The sequence below is a fragment of the Carcharhinus amblyrhynchos genome, chromosome 25 (assembly GCF_965287045.1).
Source record: "Carcharhinus amblyrhynchos chromosome 25, sCarAmb.v2.hapA, whole genome shotgun sequence".
Taxonomy (NCBI): Eukaryota; Metazoa; Chordata; class Chondrichthyes; order Carcharhiniformes; family Carcharhinidae; genus Carcharhinus; species Carcharhinus amblyrhynchos.
The window spans coordinates 24,041,415-24,065,944 of record NC_137348.1 but is presented as its reverse complement, the minus strand read 5'-3'; the positions used below and the strand labels follow the sequence as shown (position 1 = coordinate 24,065,944).

Sequence of the window (24,530 nt, the reverse complement as noted above, 5' to 3'; positions counted from 1 at the left end):
AGTTGCAGTCTAATGGTTGAATGAAAGGGGGTCCCACTTACCACAATAGCTCTCTAAAACGAGAGGCTCTGAGAAATGTTTTAAAAACCTGGCAGTGAATTGGGTGGAAATGGCTTGTTTGGTTGATAAGTTATGTTTACAGCTGTCGAATCCATTGCTGCTGTTGACCATGTCCTTGAAGCAGAGGTCTGAACCTAAATAGCTGCACTCAAAATCATTTTAAAATTATTCCTCCAGAAAGATTTGGACACTGGATGCCATTGGATTGATTTTATTAGATTGTAATGTCAAACTGATATTGGAAATGGAAGGGGACTGTCAGCTTTTTGTGCCCTGCTGTTGCCATGATATTCTGCACAATAAGTACTTGTGGAGATCTTTCTTTTCCAAGGTTCACTAATAAACTTTTCTCCTCCAACTGCCTGTCTTGTTTTTGTTGCATGATATAAGCTATTATATTTTTGTTTTGAACGGGGATGGGATACCAGAGGAAATGAGTTGAAAGTGGTTTTGAGTTGACGTGCAGAATCCCAAAGTCGGTGCTACTCAAAACAAAAACTGTCTGATGTCCTGGCAAAAATATTGCCCCACTTTTTAATTGAAGGGAGAGGAAAAAGAAACATTATTCCCAAAAAATGAAGCATTTTTCCCTGTTGTGTTGTCCTCTTTACATATTGCCTTTCTCTCCCCTTTTGGTTAAGCTAAATAAAAAGATTTCTCCCCAACCATTTACACTTTTGCTTTTGTGTCACTAACCATGTCTGCCCATGACCCCCCCCGCCCCACATAGTACTCATTCTGCTAATGTACTTGTTCTGATGTTAATTGCACAATTCCCTGAATTAAACTTGTGTATTCAACAGATAGAAGTCATGGCATTCTGATTCCTGACATGCAGGAGGTTCCTATGTTGAGTTTTACAAAATATTCCAACTTAGGATAAAAGCAAGGCCTTAAATAGAGCCCTCAGTAAACCACCTATTTAAATTTACAGTTGAGGCTACACATACAGTTTGTTCCACACTGTGTGTGGATGTACAGGTTTATTTGATGACGATGTTCAATTGTGGAATGCCTATCACTGCATTCTGTTAACGACATTTTCCCCTGTTTTGCAGGTATAACCTTCTAAAGCTTCTCCAGAAATTTGGAAAAGTCAAGCAATTTGACTTTCTGTTTCACAAATCGGGTCCACTTGAAGGCCAACCTAGGGGCTACTGTTTTGTCAACTTTGAGACAAAAGAGGTAGGTGTTTTTCGAAGGATATTGGTTTTGGGCTGCTGAAGATTTAGATTAATCAAGGCTTTTTAAATTGGTATTCATGTTGGACACTTTTGTGGAATTAAAGAAATCTGGCAAGTAACACTGTTAGTACAGTAAAGTTTTATTTGAAACCTCAAAATAAAAGTTGCTTCAATGTTATTTAACAATGGAGCGGCGAAGTGTTTTCAAATAACTGTTTAATATGCATGTCAAAGTCATATTAAACGTTATTTATTTTATCCATCACAGTAATGGTGTCATTTTAATTTCCTATCTACCAATTTTCTCATCATGTTCTTTAGTCTCTGCTACTGTCACAATTCTATCCGGTTGTCTGTTGTACCTAATTATTATTCACCTTCGTGGCCTTCACTGTAACTTACCAGCCTATTAACTGAAACTTCATTCTTGCATTGTAATTTTTATTAATCCCTCAGTATTAGAACAATTTTCCTACAACAACTTTGTCAATCATCCCTCATTCTGCAAACTTAATTAAGTAAAAACAAAGAACTTGGGACATTGGGTGGTTTGTCAAGCAGGGGTCACACTTTATATGTTGCAGCATGCACAAAAAGTCAACATATTGGCTCAAATTACAATGAAAAGGCTTATAGCAGGAAAGTAGAAAACAACAAAGCTCACTTGTTTGAAAACAACCAGTAAGATGGCCGGCATAGTCTTCTGTACGTACAGTCTCTGCTTCAGTAGCATTTTTATATAATCACAACAGGGGTCATTAATAACAAGCTCACAGAATCTCAATAATTAAATGTTAATGTCAAATGCTGTCTAAGACAAGAGCATGTACTTTATGCCTTCATAATTACTTCATATTTATATCACACCCCTGGAACTTTGTAAATGGAGATTCCTTTTTGTAGTGCCTAATAGCCAGTGGCAGCATTTATGCTGTTTTCCTGTTTTAAGAGCAGTCAACAAGCTTACCTGCTCATTTCTCTCAAATCTCACTGAGCATTATTACAGGCAGTATTTGTGGTGGGATTTTATGTTTGACTTAATTCCTGGTATTAGATATCAAATTTAATGTACTCTTGTCATATTACAACAGTCAGTGTTAAATTATACTGTCTCTGGCATCAATTTAGCCCAACAAATCGGTGCTTTTCCACTTTGCCCTATCAAAATTCACAGTATCTGTGTGTTTAATCATGTATACAAGGCAATTGCATTCAGTTCTTGAAGGAATGAATAAAATATTTATATAGAGACCAGTTCCTTTCTATTTTCACAAACCGCCGGGATAAACATTTGAAATTTCTGTAAACCATTGGTTTGGTGAAGGGTTCAAATACTAGAACTTAGTAGCAGCAAAGGAAAATAAAGACCAGATGACCTTTGCAGTGAACATGAGGAAAACCTCCTGAGCCAGTCTGTTTACCAGTCAACTGTACAGACCTTAATAATTGGTGACCTTAGGTGCCCTCCCTCAGGTATTTTTTTCTATTGACTTCACTTCCCCTGAAATGCTAATAAAGTGCAGTTAATATTTTCCTACAAACAAAAATCTAAAACAGCTTTGTGAAGTGTAACCAACCTGGTTTCAAATGTTGATTTTTATTTACCATAATGTTAAAGTGAGACCTTTTAATTATGTTGCGCTAACTTTGTACTTTCTTGACCTGCTTTTAACAAGAGTAGATACAAAAGCCTTGTTGGCTTTAAAATCAAAAGATATGATTTATTAGCTCTCAGTTGTGTTGGGAGGTTATGTATGTTGCAGGAGTGGATCCCAGCATTTTGTAAGGTGAAGTACATATGTGAGACTGCCTTGTCAAGTACAAAAGTCAGTACATGTTAAATTACACTGTCGTTGGCATCAATTTAGCCCAACACAATGGCACAGCGGTTAGCCCTGCTGCCTCACAATACCAGGGACCTGGGTTCGATTCCCAACTTGGGTCACTGTCTGTGCGAGTCTGCACGTTCTTCCTGTGTCCGCATGCGTTTCCTCTGGGTTTCCTCCCACAGTCTGAAAGGCATGCTGGTTAGATGCGTTGGCCATTCTAAATTCTCCCTCGGTGTACCCAAACAGGCGCCAGAATGTGCTGATTAGGAGATTTTCACAGTAACTTCATTGCCGTGTTAATGTAAGCCTACTTATGCCATTAATAAATAAACTTTAAAATCTGTGCTTTTACGCTTTGTCCTATGTATCCATCTTGTCTGACTCCATACTCAGCAATGCCTTCAGATACTTTTTGACCCTGTTTTCCAATTGCCTCAATGGTCTTCCTGGGTAACATATTACTTAAGTTTTTTGCCAGCATCTTTTGTATGAAAATATTCTTCATGGGGACCACCCTACTTTTTTTTTAAAGCGATTAAACAATTTTAATGTTTAAAACAAAGTCATGACACGCTTCGTCAATCTCTTTCAGCATTCTGAAAATTATAGATCGGTCATTCTGAAGACTTTTCTAACAGAAACAAGCTCAACTAAATTCTGCTTCAAACTTGCATTCCTTGTTCTTGCACCCTGGTTAGTCGCCCCACAGCCCTTTAAGGCCAACAAGCCATTAAAATATTTAACCATGGCATTTGTCTAATTATAATTATATGTTGCGCTATTTGCAAAGAATCATAGAATATCACAGCCCAGAATTGGCCATTTGCTTCAAGTTTGTAGTTACCAATATCATCTCTTGCATCTCCCTGCTCTCCAGGCTTTTCTAGAATTTTTTATCAAGGAATTATTTCATTCCCATTTTTAAGAGTTTGTTTCGCCAATAATTTGTGGCAGAGCATTCTACATTGTAACCACCACCTAAAGAAGTAAATCTTTTTTCATCTCTCCTGATACATTTTGTGATGACCCTGAAGCTCTACCCACTTGTTGACTGTTGCTGCCTGTAGAAATAGTATCTTGATATCTTATATGCATTTGTGGGACATGGGCAGCATGGTTGGCCAGCATTTATTGCCAATCCCTAGTTGCCCTTGAGCTGAGTGGCTTGCTGGGCTCTGGTGTCACATGTAGGCCTGACCAGATAATGGTGGCAGATTTCCTTCCCTAAAGGACATTAGTCAACCAGATGGGTTTTTCCAACAATGGTTTCATGATCGCCAGTAGATTCTTAACTCCAGATATTTTTTATTGAATTCAAATTCCATCATCTGCTGTGGTGGGATTTGATCCCGTGTGCCCAGAACATTAGCTGAGTTTCTGGATTAATAGTCTAATGGTAAAAGCACTAGGCCATTCCCTCCACTATCTTCACCCATCATCATTATGAAACCTTGACTAGGTGACACTTGAATTCTTTGCAGCTTTGGTAAAAATGTCCAGAGCTTCTGTTCCTAATTCTATCTTCTTGTCCTTCACAATAATCTGCTGAACCTACAAGGCACCTTTTCTATTATGTTTATATCCTTTCTGCTTGACAGTGCTCCGATCTACACAATAATGCCAAGTACAGTCTAATTATAGTCGTGTGTAATTCCGATGTTACCTCCTTTTTGTATTCTGTACTCATGGACACACATCAAACCCATTTATCTATTTCTATGGCCCATTGGCTTGTCCTCCATCATTTTGGAACACATATACCTGTGCAATAAGATTTCCCTGCTCCAATTAGTTCCTTAAATGTTTGAGTTGTGTACTTCCTTTTCCTATTTTCATTTGCCAAATCTATGACTTTGCATTTTTCTACTTTGAACAGTATCTGCCCAATCTCTGACTCTTTCTATAGCCTCCAAATCTGGCTATATTCATCAACAATTTTTCACGAACCACAGTAATAATAACTAACTTTGATTCGGCTTATTATTGTCACATGTATTAGTATACGGTGGAAAGTATTGTTTCTTGCATGCTATATGGACAAAGCATACCATTCATAGAGAAGGAAAGAAGAGGGCGCAGAGTGTAGTGTTACAATCATAGCTAGTGTGTAGAGAAAGATAAACTTAGTGCAAGGTAGGTCCTTTCAAAAATCTGATGGCAGCAGGGAAGAAACTGTTCTTGAGTTGGTTGGTACGTAATCTTGACTTTTGTATCTTTTTCCTGACAGAAGTAGGTGGAAGAGAGCATGTCCAGGGTGCACAGGGTCCTTGATAATGCTGGCTGCTTTTTCAAGGCAGCAGGAAGTGTAGGCAGTGTCAATGGGTGGGAGGCTGGTTTGAGTGATGGACTTGGCTTCATTCACAACCCTTTGTAGTTTCTTGCTATCTTGGACAGAGCAAGAGCTGTGATGCATCTTGAATGAATGCTTTCGGTGGTGCATCTGTAGAAGTTGAAGATGCTATACAAATGTTGGCATGTGCCTTCAACATTGTAAAGTATCCTATGGCATTTCACGGGAATGTTAAAATTTGACACTCAACCACGTGAAATAATAAGACACACACCAAAATTTAGGTTTTAAGGAACATCTTAAGAGAAGGGCAGAAAGCTTCCAGAGAGTAGGTTCTTTGGCAGCTGACCACGTAACTGCCAATTATCCAAGCTGTTCAAGAGGTCAGAATTGGAGAAGTGCAAATATCTTTGAAGGTTGTAGGGCTGGAGGAGATTAGAGATAGGAAGGAGTGGGGAGGCTGGGGCTTGAAATGAGGATTGTAACTTTAAAACTGAGATGTTGTTTACTGGGGTCCAATGTAGGATGTGGGCAACAGTTTTGGATGACCTCAAGTTTACAAAAGGTAGAAAACGAGAGGCCAGCCAGCAATGTGTTGGAATGGTCACATCTAGAGAAAACAAAACATGAAAGAAAATTTCAGCTCTAGATGAAGGAGATGAGGCAGGTTGGGTGATACGTAATAGAGAGGGGATTAGACAACCTTAATGGTGACAGATATGTGATTAGAAATTCATCTTGCCCAAAATACAATTTGGTGTCATCAGCAAATCTTAATATTGGTCAGTTGATGTCCAAGAGCAGATCATTTATGTTTGTAGTAAATGAAAGCATCACGAAGACAGAATCTTGTAAAACACCACTTGCCACATCTTTCTAGCCCTTTACTTCTTCCCTCCAGCTAGCTCTTTGTATGGGTACCTCCTCTTTAATTCTGTGTCACCTTTGCTTTTTGTCTTTTGCATTGTACTTTTACAAATGCTTTCTGAAAATCCAGATGAATCATACATAACATCCACAACATTTTCTTTTCTCGTCCCCTGTTATTTCTTCAGTTAATTTTAAGGTTGATCAAACACACCCTGCCTTTTTGGCCACCTGTACTGAATGGCACTGGCTTTGTAATGTGCATAGATGAATAGTTTACCAACAACTAAGTGAGACTAACTGGGCTATAATTTCTTGGCTTTTCTCCATTTTTTTTTCAAACAACTCTGGCACAATTTAACCATTCCAAAGTATCTTGGAAAATTCTAGTCAGTCTGCTAATTCTTGATTATTTCTCAATGAACTAATGTAATCCTGCCAATTCTAGTGACTTTTCTAGCTTAAGTTTAGCTAATTTTATCATGTCTATCTCTTTTTAAATAGTAACCTACTTGAAATTCTCAATATATAACTCCTTTATCAAAACTGAGGCAATGAACTGGCTCATTATGTTTTCCATCCCCTCCTTCTCTTCACAGCAAGCTTTGTCTCAGCATTTCTACCTAAATCTCCTCTTGCCACTAATGTTTTTATAAGTTCTTCAATTTATAATTTTCTGCAATTACTAGCTGCTCACAGTATGAACTCTCGGCCACGAAAATCCTGGGTACTAATTCTTTCATGCTTTCTATTTGTTCCAGTATTTCTCAATTTAAAAGTGCGTTGCCTGCAACTTCATAGTTTTAACCAGTGCAGAGGACATCTTGGCAATGTTAGAAGCTTAATAATGGTAGTGCATTAAGGATTATTTCTATTAGATTTATGATGACTAAAAGCAGAATGCCATCAAGACTACTTCTTAACCATTCTCAATTTCCCAAAGTCAAGCAGCAACAATTGATTCTCAAGATGACAAAACCAACAGATTCGTGAGCTCATTGAGAAACTTGCAGTACTGGCCCAAGCCCTGACCCAAATTCTGCTTGCCTGTAGGCTGGATGGTATGATGCAACGTTTTGTCAATTTACTCTGGGGCTGGGTCTGAAATCGGGTAACGTCACTGTACTAAATTAACTGATTAAGTACAGGTTTCGAGTGGCGTTCACACATACCATCTTTTGTCAACCAGATTTTAAGGCCATGTTTTATGACAGTCCAATGCACCTTTCGGAATATACTTACTACAAAATAGCAGTTGAGCTGGAGGTGGTATATCCAACCTGGTGTGTCCAAGCTATAACAATTAAGGAGTTAAGATGACATCCTAAACGATGATTGAATCTCAAGTGGCTTGTAAATGTTGTTTGAGTGGCACGGTTCTGTTGCAGCTCATAACTGGACTATTTTATATCATCAAACTGCTGAACAATCTCTGTACCTGTGATTCTTATTGCACTGAAAGGTGTTCTGTAAGTGGCCTTCCAAAGCTGCTGGAAATTGTCACCTGTTCAGATTGAGTTAGCGTATGTCCTAATCTTTTGATTTGATTTATTATTGTCAATGTATTCAGATACAATGAAAAATATTGTTTCTTGTGCATTATACGGAAAAAGCATACTGTTCATAGAGTACATAAGGGAGAAGGAAAGGAGAGGGTGCGTAGTATAGTGTTACAGTCATAGCTATGGTGCAGAGAAAGATCAGCTTAATATATGGCAGGTCCATTCAAAAGCCTGATGGCAGCAGGGAAGAGTTTAAAAGAGTTTGGAAAAGAGTTTTAAAAGCATAGAACAAGAGTAAAAGATAGAATTAGAGGGTATGCTGGGGACAGCTCTCAAGAAGTCACCTTGCTCTGGCACCACCTTAGTTCCAGTTGGTCAAAGTTTTCAAGTATATTTCATTGTACAGTGTATGGTGAGTGGTCAAAGAATGGTCATGACACACAGAATATTGCTGAGACAGTTCTGTTTTCAGTACCTAAATTTAACTTTAGTTTAATTTACAGTAGTTTGACCTCCAGTTGGATGTTCTAAGAAGTGATTATTTAATAGTTATCATTGTGTTTGAAACATTGAGATATATGTATTTTTTGGACAAGCTGAAGTTTTCCTAAAACACTGAAGGGTATAGTCCTCGATAAATTTTACATGGATAGGTTTGCCACTTATAGTATCATGGTTTTTTTCTTATTACCTTTGAGTCATTTTTCTTTCTGAAACTCTGTCAGAACACTTCCTGGGTGGATTTTTTAAAGACCTTCTCATAGCATATTGATAGAATTTCAGGTCTGTACAGAGCTGCACTTTTGCTGCCAGCTCTCCCCATATTTTTGTGTAGTTTCATCACTAGAAAGAACAGAACTTTCATCCATGTAGCTCATTTCACAACTTCAGGATGTACCAAAGTGCTTCACTATCAATGACAATTGGAGAGATGGTGATGTAGTGGTAATGTCACTGGACTAGCAATCCAAAACCCAGGCTACTGCTCTGGGCACAGCTGTTCATATCCCACCATGGCAGCTGATGGAATTTAAATTCAATTAATAAATCTGGAATTAGAAGCCGAGACAACCCTTGCAATATTGACGACAAAACTACTGTCGACTGTTGTAAAAACCCATCTGATTCATTAATTCATAGAATCCCCACCAGACAGGAGGAGGCCATTTTTCACATCAAGTTTGTACCGAACCTCCGATAGATCATCTTACCCAGATCTTATCCCTGTAACTCTACATATCTAACCCACTAACCTATACATCTTGGGACACTAAGGGGCAATTTAACATGGCCAGTCAACCTACCCTGCACATCTTTGGACAGTGGGAGGAAACCAGAGCACCCAGAGGAAACCCACACAGACAAGGGGAGAATGTCCAAACTCCACACAAAGTCACCCAAAGCCAAAATTGAATCCAGGTCCCTGATGTTGTGGGGCAGCAGTGCTAACCACCATGCTGTCCCTTTAGGGATGATGTTTAGGGTACAAAATCTGGCCTACATGTGATTCCAGACCCATAACAATAACTGGTTCGTTCTTAAGTGCCTTCTGAAATGGCCTAGCAAACCACGCAGCTGAAGGGCAATTATGTTCTTTCCAGAATATAACATCCTGTGAAAGAATTTTAAAAAGTGCATTTTCATTGTAGCAACTTTACCAGTGTAAGAAACAGAACAGCCAATTTACACATTTCAAATCCATCGGAACATCAATGAAATTGATGATCTGTTTCAAGATTTGATTCATAGATAAATATTATTGGCTATGAGTACTTGCATGCTGTTCTTCAGGTACTGCTGTCATCTCTTTTGTATCCACTTGACAGAGCAGACATTCTCATCTGAAAGACTGCATGCTACTCTGATAGTATTGTACCCCTTTAGTCATGCACCAACCTTCCAGCCTAGATTATGTTCTTGAATCTTGAGTGGAATGTGAAGCCTTGACGTTCTATAGAAGAGACAGGAGTGCTATAAACTGAGCTAAGTCTAACAACAACTAAACCTAATGAATTATTCAGACAACTGTATATCAGTGTTCAAGTTTTTTTTTGAGAAGCATATGATGCCTAATCGAATACTATTAACTTCCCCTTGTTTTATTTTTATAGGAAGCTGAGCGAGCCATTCAGTGCTTAAATGGCAAACTTGCTCTCTCTAAGAAACTGGTAGTGCGTTGGGCACATGCACAAGTGAAGGTGAATACTGTTGCTAAATTTATCAACTTGTGATAAATATATAAAAACCTGTTGATTTTTGAGAAAGGATCTGAGATTTTAAAATGCAGTCTTCTGGTTTGCTTTTCTGGACTATAATTTTATAGTCGCTGACTGCTTGCTTTAACCCTTACCCTGCTGAATGAACAGAAGCTCTATATGATTAGCACAATAAATGCTGTTATTTGTGCTTTTAAATAATCCAGATCTTTTCAACTCTGGTGTAAGTATATCTTATGTTTTAGGTTTTAATTTTGTAAGTTGTTCCAACGTCTATCCCAGGAGATAATTCATATTTGAACATCAGTTTGACATCCCAGTGGGAGTTTCTTATTTTCCCAATAGTATTTTACCTACTGCAGTCTTCTTTCTTACCTGTGGATGTTGGAAGATTTTGGAACTGAACATTTAAGTTACAAGCAGTCTTGTCTAGGTTGTCATGGACAAGTCATTGGAGGAGAGGCAGTGATACAGTTGTATTGTCACTGGACTAGAAGTCCAGAGACCCAGGCTTAATAGTACTCCAGGAGCCTTGATTTGAATCCCATCATGGCAGATTGAATAAAAATCTGGAATTGAAAGTCTAATGACCATGAAACCATTGCCAACTGTTGTAATAACCCATTTGGTTCATTAATGTCCTTTTGGAGAGAAAATCTGTCATCTCTCCTGGTCTAGCCCACATGTGACTTCAGATCCACAGCCTCTTTAATGCCCTCTCAAATGGCCTGTCAGGGTGCTCAGTTGTATCAAACCGCTTAAAACGTCTCAAATGAATGAAACCAGATGACAACCCAACATCAAGCTCAGCATCAGAAGCAACAATGGCAAAATCAGCCCTATAAACCCTGCAATGTCCTCCTAACTAACATCTTGGGGATTGTGCCAAAGCTGGGAGAACTCTGTCACAGATTAGTCAAGCAACAATCTGACATTTGCAAACTGAACGGAATCATAATATATAGAAATTGTCCCAGACACTAGCAGCACCATCCCTGGGTTCCTGTTCCTGTCCCACTAGCAGAACAGACCGAACAGAAGTGGCATTGTACAATGAGAAGGGAATTTTTTTGGGAGTCCCCAACATGGACCAACAGTGGCTCTGAACCACATTAAGTTTCATGGCGTCAGACAAAATATGGGCAAGGAAACTGATAACCACTTACCCCCTTCCCCCAGCTGATGAATCAGTTTTCCGCCATTTTGAGCACCATTTGGAGGAAGCATTTGAAGGTGACAAGGTTCAGAATGTGGTGTCCATTACCAAGAGTGACATGGTGGTCCTCTTACAGACCAACTGGCTGAGTCTTAAAGGGCTAGCTGCTAGATTGGGTCTGGCAAGAAGTGAGGGAACTAACAAGGAGAAATGCATTCATCCTAACCAACCTGCCTGTCACAGATGCATCCATTCATTACAATATCAGTAGGAGTGACCACCGGACAGTCCTTGTGGAGATAAAGTTCAGTCTTCACATTGAGGGTACTCTCCATGTATGGCAGTACCATCAGGCTAAATGGAATAGATTTCGAACAGATCCAACAACTCAGCGCTGTGGGCTATCAGCAGCAGCAGAATTGTACTCCTCCACAATCTAACAATCTCTAATAACCAGGCATATGCTGCTGGGCGACACAGTGATTAGCTCTGCTGCCTCACAGTGCCAGGGACCTGGGTTTGATTGCCGGCTTGGGTTGCTATCTGTGTGGAGTTTGCACATTCTCCCATGTCTGCATGGGTTTCCCCCAGATGCTCCGGTTTCCTCCCACAACTGAAAGACGTGCTGGTTACGTGCATTGACTCGAACAGGCACCAGAGTGTGGTGAGTTGGGGAATTTCACAGTAACTTCATTGCAGCATTAATGTAAACTTTACTTGTGACTAATAATTAAACTTTGTTTACTGTACCATTACTACCAAGCTAGGGGATCAACGTTGGTTCTAAGACCAATGCCAGACAAACGTCAAAATGACGTGTCAACCTGGTGAAGCTACAACACAACTGCTTCTAAGCCAAACAGAAACCAATAAGCAGAGCTAAGCAATTCCACAACCATTGGATCAGATCTAAGCTCTGCAGTCCTACCACACCCAGTTGTGAATGATGGTGGACAATTAAACAACTTGCTGGAGAAGATTTCTCAATACCCCATCTCAATGAAAGGAGTGTCCGACACATCAGTGCAAAAGGCAAGGCTGAAGCATTTGCTACAATCTTCAACCAGAAATGCTGAGTGGATGATCCATCTCACCCTCTTTTGGAGTCCCCAGCATCACAGATGCCAGTTTTCAGCCAATTCAATTCACTCCACATGTTACCAAGAAATTGCTAAAGGCATTGAATACTACAAAGGCAATGGGACCCAGCAATAGTACTGTAGAATTGTGCTCCAGAACTTGCCGCTCCTCTAGCTGTTCCAGTACAGCTACAACATTGGCATCTACCTGACAATGTGGAAAATTGCCTATGAATGTCCTGTACACAAAAAGCAGGAAAAATCCTATTGGCCAATGTCCGTCTCATTAGTCTACTTTTGATCTTTAGTAATGGGATGGAAGAGGTCATCAGCAGTGCTATTAAGCAGCACAAACTTCACAATAACATGCTCACTGACTCTCAGTTTGGGTTCTGCTAGGGCCACTCAGCTCCTGACCTCGATGCAGCCTTGGTTCTAACATGACTAAAAGTCATGGTGAGAATGACTGCCTTTGGCTTGGCATCAAGGAGCCTGAGCAAAAGTCAATGGAAGTCATGGGGATGGGGAACATCACTGAAGAAGTTCCTCAGGCTAGAATTCTAGGCCTAACCATCTGCTTCATCGATTACCTTCCCTCCATCATAAGATCAGAAGTGGGGATGTTCACGGCTGATGATTGCACCATGTTTAGCTGCATTCACAACTCCTGATCAGTCCAAGTCCAAATGCAACAAGACCTGGACAATATCCAGGCTTGGGCTGATAAATGGCAAGTAACATTTGTGTAAGTGCCAGGCAATGACCATCTCCAACAATCACAAATAGGCTTAGATTATCATTGCAATGAAGTTACTGTGAAATTCCCCTAATTGCCACAGTCCAGCGCCTTTTCGGATTAATGCATCTAACCAGCATGTCTTTCAGACAGTGGGAGGAAAAACCGGAGCACCTGGAGGAAACCAGGCGGAGAATGTGCAAATGCCACACTGACAGTGACTCAAACTGGGAATCAAACCTGGGTCCCTGGCACTGTAAGGCAGCAGTGCTAACCACTGTGCCACCATGCCACCCAGAGAAAATCTAATCATGTCCCTTGGCATTCAGTGGCACTACCATCGCTGAATCCTCTCCCACTATCAGCACCCTAGGATTACCATCGACCAGAAACTGAACTGGACTAGCCATATAAATACTGAGCTACAAGAACTGGTCAAAGGCTGGAATCCTGCGTTGAGTCCTTCTGACTCCCAAAGCCTGTCCACAATTTGCAAGACAAATCAGGAGTGTGATGGAATACACTTCAATTCCCTGGATGAGTGCAGTTCCAACATCACTCAAGAAACTTGACATCACCCAAGACAAAGCAGCCTGTTTGGCACCTCATCGACAAACATTCACTCCCTACACCACTGATGCATAATGGCAGCCATGTGGAACCATCTGCAAAATGCACTGCAGAGCTCCCCAAGGTTCCTTAGGCAGCACCTTCCAGACCCACAAGCAATGTCATCTGGAAGGACAAGCGCAGCAGACACATGGGAACACCATTGCCTGGAATTTGTCCCCAAGGTGCACATCATCACGACTTAGAAATATATTGCCACTTCTTCACTGTCACTGGATCAAAATCCTGGAACTCGCTCCCTACCAACACATGATGTGTAGAGATTCAAGAAAGCAGCTCACCACTAACTTCTCAAGAGCAATCAGTGTTGGGCAATAAATGCTGGCCTAGCCAGCAACGCCCACATCCCATGAATGAATTAAAAAAAGGGTAGAAGTTTATAACCAATGCAGTCATTGTGGAAAATTCTATCCAAAATTTTTGTAGTACTGGTCATCTGAAAGCTGTGACTAACAAATTATGTACTGCAGCAGTGCTTTATATTGACTCTAACACGTTGCCGTCTAGCGGGTGCTGATGTGTAAGTTAAGACAGGTATCTCACTAATGAATTTTCAGATTAAAATGGTTGAGGTCAGAAGGTGGGAATGTGTTAGTGTTTTGTGTCAAAGAGCTCTTTCTGCATGGTGGGTGGAGGGGAGGCAAACATGAAGGGTGAGTGGTCATTTACCTGAAATCAACAAAGTTTTCAAATTGAGTTCTGGTTCTTAATAGGTTAACTCGGGGTTGAAATGGAGAAAGTGAGAGAGCAGCGCTAGTTCCTTTCATCTGACTTCTACCAAAGATTGTTTTTGTCAAGTTCAGTATTGTTGATTGCAGTGGTCATTTAGGCCGATTAATTTATCGAACTATGCTAATTTCTGTTTTGAGTGCTGTCATAAATAATGGGGAACATTCTGTAGCTTTCTAATTATACTTTGGGTATGTTGGGGACCCTGGCTAGTTTCATGAAAATTGCCTGGGTGAGGAGCCATTAGCAGCTGCAGGACATTTCAAAAGTCCCACCTAGAAAGTAAGTTTGAACAACTGCCAAATAAAACATTTCTGAGGAAGCTGAACATGATGGCTTTTTCAGGGGGCTTTGCAACCTGGTACTAGGAGCAGGGACCCATCTTCCATTTTCAGAGTGGGAAATCCTACAAGCTAAATTAAAAGTTGCAGCATTTATTTTCATAACTATAGTAACCAGTGTTTCATATATTTTGCATAAACACTTTAAAGCATACATTTTGGACATGTAATTAGGTCACCTTTGTTCACTCATTGTGTTCTATTTAGTTTTTCTTTGTAAATGTTCCAAAATAATATTCAAAAGTAAGGATGGAGATAAAATTTAACAATAATCCATACAAAAAGTATCGGCATGACCAATATCCATTGTACAGTGGGTGATTATTTCAGTTTGTAGTAAGTGATTTATCCTAGCTCTCTTTTGTACTTAGCTAATTAAAATATTTCATAGTACATTGGCATTATATGAAAGCAGTGTAGGAATAAGTGGAAACATAAACGGTTTGGGATGATAAAATCTCCAGTGGATCGCATAGATAAACTTGACCAACATTATTTAACTCTATTTGGAATACACCTCTCATAACCGTTGAAAGTGAGGGCTTAATATAGATTGCGTAGTCCTCGCTAGAAAAACACTGTTTTTGGAATACTTGAACCAATAGTCCACTGATGTCAGTACTGCCACTTGCACACTTCGGCAAAAGAAGGAAATTCATCAGTAGCTTTTGTGAAGGGCTAGAAAATTCCATCTTTGTACATCAGCGTAATTCTCTAAATACCAACTTCGCCTGTCCCTAGTAGTATTTTTGTACAATCCATGAATCTCTCATTCTCTTTCGTATCTCATTGTATCACAGAATAGAATGTGCATGTAATCTTGTAGATTTGTAAATAAAGTACAAATGTTACATAATTGTATATTTGTGCACTGTAGAAAATAGCATTGTATGGAGATTTGAATTGGTCAAATACTCAGTATTTAAGAATTAGGACTACCATGCCAGTTTGATGTCAAATGCTGCCTCAATCATCTGGTGTTTAATCCTGCACTGCTGCCATGTAACTAGAAGTACATGAACGTTATTCCACTCGGTCAACTTTATCTGAACATGCCTGAATAATATGCATTCCTGCTATGTGAATACAGCTTTTGCCAAAAACTTGGTGTTGGGGAACTGTTAGGAGCACAGGCCGTAGATCAGGCATAGAATGTTGTATCTCTGCACTCCTTCGAGGGACGCTTTCTTGCTGGAAGGACGTTTGCTTTCCTACTTTTGTATCTCACATTTGCAGATCTTAATTGTTGCTGCGGACAATTATTATATTCCAGCAATCCATTGTTTTGTCCATACGTAGGTTGATTCATGTTTAGTTGTTTTTGTACCAAAGGAAATGTAACATACTGTTTGCACTGAAGAATTTACCTTTCTGTGGGTTTGTGCTAAAAGCTGGGTAACTACCTGGAAGAAACAGTGCTCTTCCATCAAAATACAGTATATTCTTTATTCTTTAGTCAAGCCTTATTTATGAGTGGATTTCAGATCTGACTTTTTGTCTACTGATAATGCTGATCAACGGCTCGACCAAGTGAAAGTTTATCATCTTTATTTCTTCCACTTGTTTTTTTCTCACGCAGAGATATGATCACTACAAAACCGATAAGATTCTTCCAATAAGTCTGGAGCCTTCTTCGAGCACTGAGCCAGTGCAGTCTAATCTGAGGTAATGTAGAGAATGTTTCTCTAATCAGTTAGTCACAAGTATGTAAAGTTTGCAGATCTGAAAAGTGCCAGTGTTCAATGTCATGACGTGGGTATGCCGGCATTGGACTGGCGTAAACACAGTAAAAAGTCTGACAACACCAGGTTTTAGTCCAACCGATTTATTTGATTATAGACTCACAAGCTTTCGGGGTTAGTCCCTTCGTCAGGTGAATGGAGAGTTCTGGCCTCAGACAGAGCATATAAAGCACAGACAGACTGTGCTTTATATGCTCTGTCTGAGGCCAGAACTCTCCATTCACCTGACGAAGGGACTAACTCCGAAAGCTTGTGAGTCTATTATCAAATAAATCAGTTGGACTAAAACCTGGTGTTGTCAGACTTTTTACAGTGTTCAATGTGCCATGGAAGATGGAACTTCTCATTTTTCTTTTCATTAAGAAAGATCTGGAAGCACAAATTTGATTTAAAAACAGCGCGACTCTTGCTGATGCTTTGGCCAGATTGTTGGCCTGATGTATTTACTCCTAGTATTTACAACATTTTCTGATTTTACTTCAGATTTCTAGCATCTGCAGCATTTTGCTTCTGAATAGCCAATGCCAAACTGATTCATTACAAACTGCAATATTTGAAATTCCATTTTTCTCCATTTCTAGCTCTGTAGTAAGCAAAACTCCAGTGTTTAATTGATTAGTCTTTAACTTCCTGCAGTTTTAGTATAAAATAATTTTTTTTATTCATCACTTGCTGGGCCAGCATTTATTGCCCATCCCCAATTCTCCTTGAAATGTCTTACTCAGCCACTTCAGACAGCATTCCAGAGTCAATGGTATAGTGATATTGTCACTGAACTATTTTCTAAAGACCCATGGAACCCGGGTCTGAATTCCACTATGACAAACGGTGAAATTTGAATTCGTTAATAGCCTGGAATTAAAAGTCTAATAATGATGGGTTTCCCCCAGGTGCTCCGGTTTCCTCCCGTAGTCCAAAAATATGCAGGGTAGATTGGTTGGCCAAGCTAAATTGCCCCTTAGTGTCCCAGGATGCATATGTTAGAGGGATTAGTGGGTAAATATGTGGGTATAGGGGGTTAACGTGGGCGGGATCTTCGGTGCAAACTCGATGGGCCGAATGGCCGTCTCCTACACTGCAAGGTTTCTGTGATTCTATGACCACGAAACCATTGTGAATTGCCATAAAAACCCATTTGGTTCACTAATGTCCTTTAGGGGAGGAAACTTGCCATCCTTACCTGGTCTGTCCTATATGTGACTCCAAGCCAATTAGAGATGGGCAACAAATGCTGGCCCAGCCAGCGACGTCCACATCCCATTTTGAATAAAAGAAATGTCAACCACATTGCAGTGTATCAGGAGTCACATGCAGGCCTGAGCTGGTAAGGACATTAGTGAAACAGATGGGTTTTTACAACAGTTGCCAATGGTTTATGGTTATTATTAGACTTTTAGTTCCAGATTTTTACTGAATTCAAATTTCAGCACCTGCCACGGTGGGATATGAACTCTGGTCCCAGCATTTTACCGTAGGTCTCTAGATTGTTAGTCCAGTGGCAATACCACTATGGTATACCTTCCCCCATTGCATCTTCGTGACCACAGGATATCCCAAAGCACTTTACAATGAATGAGCTACTTTGTAATGTAGTCTTTTTTTGTTATATAGGAAACACATCAGTCAATTTACATACAGCAAGTCCCACAGATAGCAGTGTGAACAATTAAACTGTTCTAGTGGGACTGGTTGAGTAGTTATTGGCCAAGACACTGGGAAGAGCTGTCAGAACATTGGTTTAATACTTCATCCAAAAGACAGTGTAGTATTGTCTCAGTAGGCACTGAATGATCAGGCTCGAGTCACGTGCTCAAGTTTTAGGGGTAGGGTTTAAGCCCACAACCTTTGGATTCTTGAGGTGAGAGTGCTACCCACTGACATTAAATTATGTTTGATTCACTTACAAGAACAGCATATTTTGAGCTTCTCTGGTTAACATTAAAGCGTAGTTTACAAGTCTGGAATTCACTATTCCAGAGCTTGGTGGGTGCCAGGACTTTTGAGTAAATTTAAGGAAGAGGAGGACAGATTTTTGATGAGTAAAAGTTTGAGGGGCTCCGGCGAACGGGCAAGTAAGTGGAGTTGAGGCCGAGACCTTCAAGAGTTGATTAAATTTGTGTGGGGCTGCGAATGTCGGGGGGAGGTGGTGGTGGTAAGAGAGGGAGAAAGGGGAAATAAATTGCATTTAGCTACATACTGGAGCTAAGCAAGGTCATAACTAATAAACAAAAAGTGGGATGGAAGGAGGAAACCAAATATAAACTATATAGTTATGCTGAACCACCTGCTTGACCAGCTGATTTTTTTCTTGCCGCATCTCCACAACTAGTAAAGCATCAGAAAAGAACAAAATCAACAAGTTTGAAGTGCTTCATGTGCCACATATTGGTACATTGGATTGTTTTGATATATGTTTTTAAAACGTGTATTTTTAGAAAAATCTTACTATTCCCACCAAGCTGGGTACACAACCTACTTGTTATAATTGGTGCTTCTACTAGACAATATAGGAGGTGATAATCAGGTGCTATTTATACTGAGACCCTAATGTAAGAATATACAGTCAGTAGTTTAAGGCTTTTGCAAAAGTGTCAAGATTGTGTAGAGACAGACACCTGTGGCCCCGAGATTTGACGTGTTAATGGTTCACCTGCAGTCGCAGTCAAAGCCCAAGAACAGAATGAAGACCAAAGCCTCTTACTTATAGAAAGATTACTAAGCTTTCTAAAGTGATAGTGAAACTGATTTGAAATAATATAATACATTTCTAGATCCATATTGAATAGACATTTTATTAATATCAAATCAGATGTTAAGGTACAGATCAGAAACCCCAAAGTATGTTATGAAGCACAATTAGTGTGAGGATAAGCTGTTTCAGTTTGGGTGTAATTCTATTGACACACTTGGAAGCTTTTATGAAAACAAACTTTATTTGATAATATCTATAAAAATGAGTTAGCTTAACTTTTACAATTGAAATACTTAAACATGACAAGATACAATTATTAACTGTTAACCTATATCTATTAGTTCCAATTCAAGCAAGGTTCCTCTTATAGACTTAAACTCCTCTTCAAAATCAGTTAACAACAAATGCTTATGTGCTTGTGCCTGCACAGCCAGTTCTCGAGCCTCCAGAACACCTCTAGAGAGGAGGAACAAAGAGACAGACCTATTTCGGGGGTCCCAAACAGCAGCCTCGAGAGAGAGAGAGAGAGAGACATCTCTTGTTTCTTTCAGAACCCAGCAGTAACTGCTTGCTTTTCCCTGTAAGCTTAGTTCCTCCCCTTAAGCACATGACTTTATCAAGCAATCTAATCAAAATCCTACTCTGAAACCCAAGGGGGAGGGGCAAAACCAAATAAACAAGAATGCATTAACTCAGATTAAAACAAACACATCCCTAGCTAAAATTAATCATTGTTCTACATTCTCAGCATGTCTGTTTTTCAGACAAATTGGCACCAGGTAAAACAGCTGAATTTTAAACATACATACCCCTCACAGGAGACTTAATATAAATACATTTTTTAAAAGCACAGTATTATCATAGAGCACACTTAAAATATAGCCTACAGCTGGAGTTCCTGCTTTGAAAAATTACACCGCCCTGGTGTGTTTCTCGTATAGAATCGAAATTATGCCACATGTTGGTGGTGTCCCAGTAGTATTTCCCCAGCATCCTGTGAAGTCTTAATCCGTAAAAGAGAATGTGGGAATAGATATGTGGGTCTTTAAAGCAGATTTGAATTTGTGATCCAAATTCCATGTCTCATTTGATTACTGGAAGTATATTTTCATGGGCTGGGAGTTTATCACAATCCATTGTACAGTAGATATCATTTGAAGTACCTTTAACAGAAGGAGGAAAAAGAAAATGGGTGTGATTTACTAAATGCAGTTTGGTTATTGAGTGTGCTGTCCTTTTGATTCATGTTATTTCAGGATGCAAAACAATTGCCATTTAGTTGGTTGAATCAAATTCTAGGTCCTATGTTCCGAAAGTTTAACTCTTTCTGCCACCAAGGCTATTCCATTTTTTTAAAATTTTTGTATTGAAATGAAAACTTCAAACATTCTGGGAAAGCTTCTATATTGGTGCTTGACATTAGATATCCACCGTTTCTGAAGTCTAGCAAACAATATCTTAAGCTATTATGTTAATCGCCAGCTACTTGATTTCAAAAGTCACTTTGCTATTGACTTTTCAAAGCCGCAGCGTATAATGTAGATTAAAGCGCTTTAATCTTGTTCTAATGGTCTTCTCTTTTTATTTGCAGCATTAGTGCAAAAATAAAAGCAATTGAAACCAAGCTTAAGATGATGGCCGAAAACCCAGATGCTGAGTATACAGGGTCTCCAACTTACACGTACAATAAGCCCACAGACAAAGCACAGAATAACAAATCACGAACTACTCCCTATTCTAGAGTTGCTCGGAAATCCAAACGATGACCGAGGCCGAGAGTACTTTGCTTCAGTCACGTCCTTTTCTTATCAGATTTCTTAAGATACTGAATGGCACTGTCAGTCTTAACAATTACTGCACAGTGACTTGATATGATAATTTATTTTTCTAAGAAAACAGATTGAAGCGGTGAGCATGTGGTTCAGATGTATTCCAGCAGGGTAATTAGAAGTGTTTCGACTCTTCTTCCTGGGAAGCTGATCTCTCAATCAGAGTGTCAGCTTTGTCCACGCTATTTGAGACTCTGTGCCCGTGACTTTGGATATGATGGAAGTATGGCTGTTACTTGAGTACATTGTTTAACTTCTTGCAATTTGTGATGCGAGGAAGTTCTGCTGTGATTTATCATGTAGGACACTTCTGTAATCTTGCAATTCTCTATTGAGCCAAGGCTGCCACTAAAGGCCCTGAATTATATGGTAACGTTTACTTTTTACATTTCTTCGCGAATTTAAGTACAAATACAGTTACTGATTTTAATAGCAATAAGCATCATGGAAAGTCTGGTGATTAAAAAGTTTTACACTGGCTGTATTCAAATTGAATTGAGAGTTTGTTAGATCATAAACTAATTCTTGCAAAATAGTATGTACTGACTGTTCTTTATCACGATACAACAAAGGTGAATCACATGGCAATGCTTGACAATTTGAGAATGGCAGGCTAAGTTTATTTTTTTTTTGAATCCACCAACAAAATACGAATTAGTGATGATCCAGATCAGTATCAAATGGTGGGATGTGTTGAAACTTCTGTCATATAAAACCTCTCTCAATGGAAAGTCAGGACCCAAGGTACTGTGCAATGGATAGTGATAGATCCAACATCCGGTCATCAGTTTATTTTCCATGACCCTGTAGACCATTTGTAGCCTGTAAATCATCAACTTTTTTTGGTCCTCATTCATTATTCACAAACCTTGAAATTTGTAAATTGAGGTATAGCACGTGACAAACATTGCTGAAGGATAACTGAATGATACACTCTGTAGTTTTTTTTCTTTAATAAGACCAGACTTGTGTATACTTCTTAAAGTTTCTCATCAACCCTGATCCAGCATATTCTTGCTGTGAGGACATGATTGGTAACCGAGTATGGCCATTGGGGATCACAATATGCACTGCTTGCCGCATGTTATAAGAGGTTTATCATCCTCTGCACTAATCAGAAATAGTTTTCTCCTCCACATGTGGGGGGGGGGGAGTTATTAAAATAATTTAAACCATTTGTAACAAAATATTTGCCATGCAGTAACATGAGCACAGTCGTGTATTGTAATGTGTGAATGTGGATTTGTAAATATTTACAAAAATTGATACTGTTACTCCAAGCAGCCTTGGAGTTAAATTGGTTAATGTTCTGGGTGGGGGGGAGTGCAGATTTTATGTTATAGCTCGCCAGATGTTTTGAGCACTATAACTGAGCTTTTTGAGGAGTAGGCCGTTCTTATTTGTAGCCAAGCCACTAACTCAATCTCAGGAACTGATTGGCTTTTTTTTTCAATATCAACCATCCAAAGTGGTAAGCTTGCTTCCTATATATATTTTTTCCAATCGTCGGTACACAAATCAGACCCAAAGTGACCGGATCATTCCTATTCACAACGGGTTGAACCAATGCCTTGGAGAAGGGGCCAATACTTAACCCTAAGTTTTTACTTGTACATTGAAGAGTCATCCCTGGAACAGATCATGATTTCAATTAGAAAACTGTATTTTGTACATATTTTATGACTGAATCCCTTTTAAAGACATTGTCCTGACTAAATAATGGGAAAATGTTAATGTCATTTCTTGTGTCAATTTGTTATTTATGGCTTACAATTAAACATGTTTAGATAAACGTATTAGACTTCCAAATCAGCAACATTGAATGCAATGTATTGGTTGTTTTTTTCAGATTTTGTGATTGGTATAACAAAGTTTCCATTATTGTAAAGCCTGTTTTAACTTTTGGAAACTATTAAAATGAATGTATTTAAAAGTAGGTGGTTTAAGTATATTTGCCTGTGTTTCTGATCAATACTGATTGCAACAGCAGCACTTTCCAATGCATTTGAAATATTTTACATGCAAAATGACCACTAAATAATGAAAGTGTTGGTAATTGCACCGTGATATTGATGGTGCATAAATGTGATTCAGGCTTCCATTTTTGTAAATTGTAAATACATGTTAAAAAAATAGTACTTTTGTCTAAATTCTTCTGGATAGGAAACATGTTTACTGTTTCTATTTGTCTATTGCTGCCTCTCTAGCTTGAATTACAGAGAGTCCACAAAACTACAGTGCAACATTTAAATTGAGAAAACAATCAACCTTAGATCTAGAAATCTAAGGGTGGCAAAATAGCATAGTGGCTAGCATTGCTGCCTCACAGCGCCAGGGACCCAGATTCGATCCCTGGCTTTGGGTCACTGTGCAGAGTCTGCACGTTCTCCCTGTATCTGCATGGGTTTCCTCCGGGTGCTGCTGTTTCCTCCCACAGTCTGAAAGGCGTGCATTGATCATGCTAAATTCTCCCTCAACATATCCAAACAGGCGTCAAGACTGGTGACTAGAAGATTTTCACAGTAACTTCATTGCAGTGTTAATATAAATGTACTTGTGACACTAATAAATAAACTTCTAAAACTTTGAATGCATTTTTTTTAAAAGGAAGATAGGGGCATTTAAATGGTGTGATTCAAAATTTCAGGACTTTCCAAAGTACATGAATCAAGGAAGCACTTGTGGTATAGTTGTAGTAATCCAGGGGAAAGGAAAATAACACTGTAAAGTTAACATATCTAAATCTTTAACCTGTCTGAAGGGCACAATAAAGTACTGACTTTTTAAGCCATGCGGTTGAATTTATTTTGACAAGCACCTTAGTTTGTGCTTGTGAACTGATAACAAGAAGTGAGACACAGTAATTCTGTCCCTGACATTATCTAATATCTGTATTGCATGTGAATGAAGCATGATTAAGCTTAGCCTGAAAAGAAGCTATGTTTGAACTTTTACATGCTGAGATTTCTTTAAAATATTAGTACAACTATCTTGATTTTAGGCTTTGATCAATGTAACCTATACATTTGATTAAGCTGTGGGCACTGTTGGCCATTTACAGTTTTGGTCATCCAGTTTTGAAATGAAATTTGACTGATCCAGTTTTATAATGAATGATCGAGTTTTTCGACAAAGTGACAAAGATGATTGATGGGGGTAGGGCAGTGGATATTGTCTATGCGGACTTCAGTAAGGTCTTTGACAAGGTCCCTCATGGCAGACTGGTGCAGAAGGTGAAGTTGCATGGCATCAGAGGTGAGCTGGCAAGGTGGATACAAAACTGGTTCAGTCAAAGAAGACAGAGGGTAGTAGTGGAAGGGTGTGTTTCTGAATGGAAGACTGTGACAAGTGGTGTTCCTCAGGGATCAGTGCTGGACAACACAAAGGTTGGTGGATTTGCGGATAGCGATGAGGACCACGAGGATACAGCAGGATGTAGATCAGTTGGAGACTTGGGCAGAGAAATGACAGGTGGAGTTTAATCTGGACGAATGTGAGGTAATGCATTATGGAAGGTCTAATAAACATAGGAAGTATACAGTAAATGGAAGAACCTTTGGAGTATTGATAGGCAAAGGGATCTGGGTGTACAAGTACACAGGTCACTGAAAGTGGCAATGCAGGTGGAGAAGTTAGTCAAGAAGGCAT

The 24,530-nt window shown here is 39.3% G+C and overlaps 1 protein-coding gene across 2 annotated transcripts in view; it reads left to right on the top strand.

Moving 5' to 3' along the window:
- The window catches only part of rbm18 (RNA binding motif protein 18), a 44,957-nt gene extending 21,489 nt beyond the window's left edge, over positions 1 to 23,468 (top strand). The window contains exons 3-6 of one of the 2 annotated variants that reach the window (XM_080212274.1): positions 1,119 to 1,245; positions 9,844 to 9,930; positions 16,199 to 16,284; positions 20,645 to 23,468. In XM_080212274.1, the coding sequence (XP_080068400.1) occupies positions 1,119 to 1,245; positions 9,844 to 9,930; positions 16,199 to 16,284; positions 20,645 to 20,819 (475 nt within the window). In that variant the 3' untranslated portion in view covers positions 20,820 to 23,468. Of the gene's footprint in view, positions 1 to 1,118; positions 1,246 to 9,843; positions 9,931 to 16,195; positions 16,285 to 20,644 lie in introns of both variants that reach the window. The other variant, XM_080212273.1, reaches the window with a different exon arrangement.
- Positions 23,469 to 24,530: the final 1,062 nt, after the last annotated feature.